The 8,154-nt window shown below is 45.8% G+C and overlaps 1 protein-coding gene across 1 annotated transcript; it reads right to left on the bottom strand.

Moving 5' to 3' along the window:
• Nucleotides 1-5,858: 5,858 nt before the first annotated feature.
• On the bottom strand, nucleotides 5,859-7,474 carry Fam181b (family with sequence similarity 181 member B). The gene has a single exon (XM_046439356.2). It carries the CDS (start codon nucleotides 7,311-7,313, stop codon nucleotides 6,024-6,026), a length of 1,290 nt encoding a protein of 429 aa, XP_046295312.1. The 5' UTR covers nucleotides 7,314-7,474; the 3' UTR covers nucleotides 5,859-6,023.
• Nucleotides 7,475-8,154: the final 680 nt, after the last annotated feature.

Below are 8,154 nucleotides of genomic sequence, written 5' to 3'. Positions count from 1 at the left end.
ATTGTATACCCAAGTCGTAAGCGTCTAACTCAATTTTAAGCTCATTGAAGAAAGGATTTATTACTGATCTCACAGAGGAAAGTTTTGTTTGCACTCTACAGGCAAAGCAAATGACTGAAATGTCACCAGTATCATCTCTGCCTGCCACCAATGTGCTGTTCCAGGTAAAATAACTTTGCTCTTTGGTTCTATAAAATTAACATGGGTGTTATTGCCATATACATATTCCTGCCACAAGTAGAGTTTTCACAGAAAAGGGTTTTTTTTAAAAAAAAAAAATAGGTGCTCAACAAATAATATGATTATGTAGCCATTTGGCAAGTATGGGCAAAGCTCATATGAGAGAATGAGTATAAAGTTCCCTTTTCAATTATAAGCCTTCATAACATTCATTCAGAAATCATTAATTATGCATTAATCTTGCCAGAGTCTAGAAAGTGTTAGGAATGCACAGGCAAGTTCTTGCTCCCAATAAAAGAGGCAGATGAATAATAACTATTATAACAATGTAATTAGCTGCCTATAAGATGAGCCTAGGGTCTTGGTGTATCATAGAAGATTCCAGAACAGAGGTGCTTAATTGATCCAGGAAGCTTAAAAGGAGGATGACACTTCAGGTTTGAGAAAGACAGGTTTAGTAGAAATTAGCAAGCAGAGAAAACGGGAGAATGAGTTCTAGGCAAAGGCATACCCAGAATAATTCAAAGAGGGCACATGGATATGAGCATTCAAGCATCTGCAATTAAATTTATTAAACATAAGTACTCTTAGGGAGGTGGAAGGTAAGACTGGTGATGCTGGCAGGAGCCACATCTCTAAGCAGAGACTTTAAACTTTACCTCGGGAATAATAGAAGCCACTGAAGAATTTGAAGCAAAGAAGTGACAACCTCAATGTTGCTTTTTACAACTATCACCTCAGGAGGCAGTTACGAAAATGGATTAGGGGATTGTGAGTCTAGAGACAAGAAGGTCATTAAGAGATCACTGGAGTACGTTAAGTGAGGGGTAGTGAGGGCTCTAATTTAGAGCTGGCCCTGCTTGAGGACTGAGAGAGACAGAGACACTCAAGAATTGCTTAGAGTAATGTCTCTCTCAAACTGCAGGCCCCACCAGTTAGTAAGCTGTGAAGTCAATTTAATGAACAACAGTCAAGAAAAGAAAATATCAGTATATCACATAGTTCCTTAGCAAAAATCTAGGCTTTGTTTTTTAAAAATTTAATTATCTATTGAATAGAGAATTAAATATCAATATAGATGATAATCTAATAATATATCAGTTCTTAAACATGACGATATTTCTACAAATGCAGATTTATATAAATATGGATCTGAATATATTGGGACATGATGTCAAATGAAGATGGTCTGAATATCATGAATAAAAATATTTGAAACATACTGACTTAGAAGTTAGTATGGAATAGGACTTGGTAACCACTTGGACAGGATAAGAGAGGATAAGAGAGGCTACAAGAAACCTAGGCTACATTGACTGTGGTTAGTCTGTGTGGGTGGGAGTGTTAATTTTAGACATGAAGTTTGAAGAGTTTAGGAATCATTCAGAAGATGCTACCTAGGGAAAATGTAGGTAATGGATCCAAGATGGTGGAAAGAAGCCAAGGCTGCAGGTATAGAACTGGGAGGTCATCAGCACATTAAGAATAATACCTGAGCCTTAGGAAAAACTACCTCACCCAAAATGAACGTGAAAAGTGTGAAGAGCTAAGGACAGACAGAGGTAACCTTCAGGCACACCAACACATAAGGGTTACCACAAGAAAAAGAAGAAGACTTGGCCAGAAAGTTAGGAGGAAAACCAAAAGAAAATGAAGTCCACAAACCCAAGAAGGAGTTTTAGGGGAATGGAGCACAAATGCTCAATGCAGCATGGGATCAAGAAAACTGAAGTTTCAAGCGATTGTGTTCATCAATTGGGGCTCCTGTGAAAGCAATTCCTGGAAAATAGTGGGGCAGAAATAGAGTTTGCTGGGAACTGGGAGATTTCTTGGTGTGTACAACTTTCAGAGTTAAAACTGGGGGCAGTCCCAGAAAACTGGAATGGTTGGTCACCCTAGAATTCAAAATAGTTAATATTTAAATAGCAGGTGAGGTAAAGGCAAAAACTGTAGATTCATTTACTGAAATACTTGCTGTAAAGAGGAGATAGAGTAATACCTAGAGAAGGAAACAGGATTGAGGTTTTTTCCTCCTATTCCCCATTGTTGCTATTTGTTAAAAATCACACTGAAGATGTTTCTCTATAATGAGAGGGGGGGATGAGGAGAGATAGTAAAGCTGAAGATAAAGGGAAACAAAGATAATAGATGGAGCAACACCTTGTCCTCATGGAGAGGAAGGGGAAGGAACCTGAGCCATTAGGGCAGGAGAAATTCCTGCCAGTTGTGAAAGGGAACTCAGACCAGTGTAGAGAAGGATAGGGGGTTACAACAGATAGTCTCTATCTCCTCAGGACCTGATAATGAGGGGAGGGGGAAGGTGGAGCTTGAAATGAGATAGGCAAAGGTTTGGGACATTTAAAAGTTGTAGGAAGACACTAAAACACATTTAAGGCACCAAGGAATTTCCAACTAATGAGGGAATCATAAATATGTGTCCCACGAGTATGACTGTTATCACCAACCAGACTAGGATACACAGCCTGTCCAAAATCATTTGGTTAGAAGCATACTATGATCTATTTCTGGTCTTGAAAACTATCTGCCACTGCACTTAAAAGTAATTCTTTATGGATAATGATATGGCTAAAGAAGAGATAAGAAATACCTTCTGACAGGTAGAAAATGACATGGGAGAGGAAGCAATAGTACGTTCAGCCCTTGGCAGACATATTATTAATGGGCACTATAGCACTTAGCATGGTCAGACATTAATATATTCAAACTAGAAGAGAGAAGAAGAGTCAGAGATGAAGAAATCTGGAGGCTACATAAGGGCCCAGCACACATTCTCAGCATTCTGGATAATAAGATGCTTTGGAACCTTGATATAATGCCAAGCCCTGGCTGACTGGTAGGTACCACATACTACTATCACCTCCCTCTTGCTGAGCATTTATATATAGTCCATGCCAAATCCATACAATAACCCTTTGTGATAGAATGTTTTTCAGTTTGCCAATGGGAAAACTACATTTCAATATAGTAAGTAACTGGTCCGTGTTTGGTGAATTAATAGAGATAAGATGTACCTAAGTTGATTGATTTGACCCTTCCCTTTAGCCTTCCTTATTTTTTACCTATAGCAATTAGGGTAATCACAACACCTAAACACAAGCCTTTATAAGAATTAAATGAGATAATGTATATGAAAGTGCCAGGCACCCTACAATAGTAGTTTTGCCCCCCATGTAGCAATGGGGATATTTTTTATTATCACAACTAGGGAACTGCTACTGGCATATAACAGGAAGAGGCTATGAATACTGTAAACATTCTGTCATGCACAGGACAGCCCCACAGCAAAGAATTATGGAGACTGAAATGTCAATAGTGCTGAGGTTGAGAAACTCTGCTAGTATTATAATGCAGGGGACTGGGACCCAGACCCCCTTATGAAGCACAGCAAAGCCTTGCAAACAGGCAGGTCTTGGTAATGGGACACAGGTAGATCTGAATCTTAAGATGCACTACTTCCTTCAATGATTTATTTAAGTGGTTTGAAGCTCAGTTTTCAAATGAGAATAATAATATCTTCTTCCCCTTTCTCATGGCACTGTTAAGAGGATCAGTGAGTTGGGGCTGAGCTCAATGCCTGGCATACAGGAAACACTCAGTTTGGGTATTATTTTAAGGAAAAGCATGGCAAGCAAGATACTAAGAGAGAGACCTTGTTTTACCAAGCTAGGTAAGAAAAAAAGAGGAAAAATAAGAAACATTTCAATAATAATAATAGTCACAGGGGTATTCATGTCTTCCTACTGTAAAATTCTACCTTAGATAGTACTGATCCTAACATTCTATTAGTATATTGGAATTAGTCAATTTTTACCACTTGGAAATAAATTCATAGCACAGGTTTCTGAAGTTTCAAAGGTTCTTTTCGGCATTACCAAGGCTCATCACTATGGTTTCTTTGTTGCTTTCTTAAGTAAAGTTATATTCAGAAGAAAGTGACTTAGCAATAGCACTTAAATTTGTGTCTACCATTGCTCAGTACCCATTTGCTTTTTTCATAAATTCCTTTCTGAAAATATCAAAGAATATTTGATTTGTACAAATATTAACCTAGATTTTTAAAATCTATCATAGCAACACTGGAGTTCTAATTATCTCACATCCAGATATTCTTACAATCTACTTTTTCTACTTTGCTGCCTTGAACAGAAGCAGCTTTCCTTTGTAACATAATCAACCAGTAGACAACAGCTCCCTTGTATTTTCTGAATGTTAGTCTCTCTCTCTCTTTTTTTTTTTTTTTGTATTTTCACCTGTAGATCTGCACCGAGGGACCTCCTCTTTTCCCTCTAGCTACTCACTTCGCACTCAATCTTTCCTAGTCTATCCCTCAGCCATCCTGATGGTGCTGTGTACCCTATCTGCCATATCCAAGGCTGTTGAAATTATTTCTTTCTTTTTTTTTCCTCCAAGTCTCCCTATGACAACAGATTATTCTCTTCCCTCCAGAAGACCTTCAGATTCCATTCATTGAACCTGCAACTTAGGGAATAGAGGAACTACTTTGGAAATTTCACACCCTTCACCATTCCCTATCTTGGGGAGGGAGGGTATGGGTGTGATGAGTGAGGAAGAACAGGGGGCACAAACCAAGGGAAGGGTGTAGGAGTGGAGCAGCAGGAGAAGGCAAACAGCTTGTTAGGGAAAGCGCACTCTCAGGTCAAAGAGATCACCCAAAAGAGCATGAGAATCACATTTCCAGTTGCTCCTATTTATGAAAACCATTTAAATGCATATGTATACACACACACACACACACACACAGAGAGACAATCAAGCACTGCTGCAGCCTCAAGCATTGTGTATATTTCACTTCTGAGCGCTATCCAACAAGCTGTGAAGAAGTGAGGTGGTGGAATGCTGTCATTCCCACCCTCTCAGATAAGGAAACTGCAATGCAAAGAGGTTACACTTGCCTTGTCTCCCCAAAATGGTTGGAAAATAAGAAAGGGAAACAAGAGAAAAAATGAACAGAGGTTTGCCAAATTTGTCTCCTACCACAGATATTGGTGAGAAAAGCAAACAGAAAAAGAAATATGAGAGAGCATGGAGTGCAAAGAAAGGCCAGAAAAAAAAAAAGGAGGAAAGTAAAGAAAAGCACAGATAAGAGCAGAAAGATGAAAGAAGAAAGGAAGCAGGGGGAAATTTTGAGAGGAAGAGCAACAGACAAGAGACAAGAGAACCACACCCAAGGACCAGTAATCTAGAGGTCAGCGGTGGACCACCGCTGGTCCTCGGTAACACTCCCACATAGCAGGTCTGAGAGGCCACGGAGATCTTTGAGATTACCCTCTATGAAAACACTCAAATCATAACAACATCGCTCTGCTCCATTCTTTTTGGTACAGTTTTGACTTCATGATGCACTCAATGGAAGGGACCAGGCAATGTTTAAAAGGAATAATTACACTGAATACACTGACCTTTGATGAAAAGTTGTAGAAGGGGCAAGAGGTGGCTTCTACAGCCACCTCTTGCGCCTTCTGCCAACCCCACCCATCCATTATTTCCCAAGCCATGTCTTGGTTTGCTTGTTTTTTTTTTTGTTGTTGTTGTTTGTTTGTTTGTTTGTTTCCTCTGGTCCAGTAAGAACCTACAGACAGCTTAAAGACACACACACACACACACACACACAAACACGGCTGTGATTAAAACAATCCCCAACTCCTGTGCATCTCTTTTTTCTTAAGTTTCCTTTATTAATTGAATTTTTTTAATCCCGTTTCATCTCCATGTGCGTTTTCCCATCGTTCTCCAGGCTAAGGAGGGACCCTGAGGAGGGCGCTCCCCACAGCAGTCTCAAATGGGACAGAAGGGTACTTCAGTCAGTCCCGGTGCGCCCCCTCCTCCCCCGGGGCCCCTTCCCAAACCCCATCCGGTCTCCAAAGGCTAGAGTAAGCTGCGCGGCTGTAGCCCGCGCTATAATCGTAGGACACCTGATGCGGCGGCGGCGGCGGCGGCGGCAGGGTGCAGTCCGGAAAGAAAGGGGCGAAAGAGGCCAAATGGCCGGTCCCGTCCTCGCCGCCGGGAGAGTCCGAGGGAGCAGGATACAGGGGCCGCAAGGATTCGTTCAAGGTCAAACCGCCGCGGGCTGCAGCCACGGGAGACTTCTTGGTCGGGGCACAGCTCGGGGCGCTCCAGGGCTCAGGGTATATTAGGTTTCCCACCATCGCTGGCGGGGGCTCAAAAAGGCCAGGCTCCAGCTCCAAGGGTCCGCGCAGGACAGCGGCTCCGGTGGGGAACACGTCGAGAGGCTCTGCGGCAAGCAAGACGCCCGCCTCGGTACCGGCGCCGTAGTCTGACCCTAGCAACTCGAAGAACTCCACGGCCTCCGCCCCTTTCTCCAGGTCGCCCAAGCTCACGCCAGGCCCCGACGGGCCACACCCGCCGCCGCCACCGCCCGCCCGGGAGGGCTCAGTGAAGAAGGACGGGGGCAGATTTCGGGCCCGCAATGGGACCTTCCTTGCGCCGGGGACCGCTGTGCCCCCGGCGAGGCCGGACGCTTCCCCTCCCGCGCCCCCGGAGCTCGCTCCGCCAAGGCCAGTCACTGGCACTGCCACCGCACCCCCCACTGGCTCGGCGCCCCCGGAGACGTGGCGCAGCGAGTCAAACAGCGCTGCCAGACTTCGGCTTTGTAGGCTGGCGGCTGCCGCGGCCTGCGACGCCTCCCGCCGGGGGGCGGCCTTGCCATGCACCGGCGCCGCGGCCGTCGAAGCGCTGGGGGCGGCTAGCGGCCGCTTGGCGGGCGTGTCGGCCGCGCTGGGGGAGGGTGGGCCCGGGGGCGCGGCGCCCATGAGGCCATTGCAGCGCTTGATCTGCTTCTGCAGGTACTTGCGGTGGTTCACCTTCCGCTTCGACTTGCCGGGCTTATCCAGCGCTAGCTTGATGTTGCTGGACGCCGAGTCCATAAAGCTGAGTAGATTTCGAGTGGCCTCGCGTACGTCCCCTCCTTCTGCTCCCGACAGCAGCGCTCCCGCCGGCGCCCCAGTCTCCTCGTCCTCGAAACAGCAGCCCTTGTCCAGGGCTCCGAAGGTGCTCCCCAGTCCGTCCGGGGAGCCTCCGAAGCCGAAGGGCACGAAGGGGTGCGTGCTAAGGAGCGCCGCCTGCACCGCCATCGCCGCGGCCCCCGGACCCTCCGCAAAGTGGATGGTGCGCCCCAGTCCGACTCTTGCTCGCTACCAAGGCCCGGTTCCGGCCCCCGCGCTGTGCGCGCGGCGCTGCCTCCTAGTTCTGGGACCTGCTCGCTGCTCAGCCTCCGGGGGAGCTCATTAGATCTTGTAAGCGAGAGGCGGAGGGAGGGAGCGCACGGCGACCGCCCCGGTGGCTGGCGAAGGGGAGGGGCTTACTCGGCCTGGCTTGGTGGGGCGCGGGGCGGTGGGGGGGGTCGTCCCTTTTCCAGTCTTCTGGGCTTTCTCAGTCCTTAACCCCTTACTTTCCCTTTGCCCCAGGACGTTTCTTTAGGCAATTTCCAACCGCCAGGGGCAAGGAGAAGATGGCCTGTCCTCAAACTTCAGCAGGAGACTGGCCGGAGGTAGAGAAGGCAGTGGTCCAAAGACAGGGTTTCTGCTCCAAGTCTTGTAATAATGATAGCTACCAGCTACTGGGTGCTTGCCTGTGCCAGATGTTGTTGGTGCATTATCTCATTTAATCCCTAAACCACAGCCTTGTGAATTACACATTACTATCACCATTAAACAAAGGAGGAAACTGGGCCTCAAAGAAGTTGGCCCAAGCCCCATCTATTCCAGTTTAATTATAAAGCCATTCCAGAACACTTAACAAAACTAGTATTCTCCCTTGGCTTTGTTTTATCTCATCAGGGAAGGAAACTAGTTTCTTTGAGCTCTAGCCTTGGTCCAGAACTCTAACCAGAGCATCCCCAGGACTCTCAAGTGCAATGTTATTTCTTCTACCCCTTGATTGTTAGAAGTAACGATTAACTTCCAGTAAATTGCA

This window comes from Marmota monax, unplaced genomic scaffold (genome assembly GCF_021218885.2).
Source record: "Marmota monax isolate L192 unplaced genomic scaffold, Marmota_monax_Labrador192_F-V1.1 WCK01_AAM20220418_F8-fsc00096, whole genome shotgun sequence".
NCBI lineage: Eukaryota > Metazoa > Chordata > Mammalia > Rodentia > Sciuridae > Marmota > Marmota monax.
Note: the sequence above shows the minus strand (reverse complement) of the source record. Positions and strands in the feature narration are given on the sequence as shown.

Bases quoted from the DNA above. Each gene is read 5' to 3' on its own strand.
- Fam181b (XM_046439356.2), bottom strand. From the start codon at position 7,313: ATGGCGGTGCAGGCGGCGCTCCTTAGCACGCACCCCTTCGTGCCCTTC.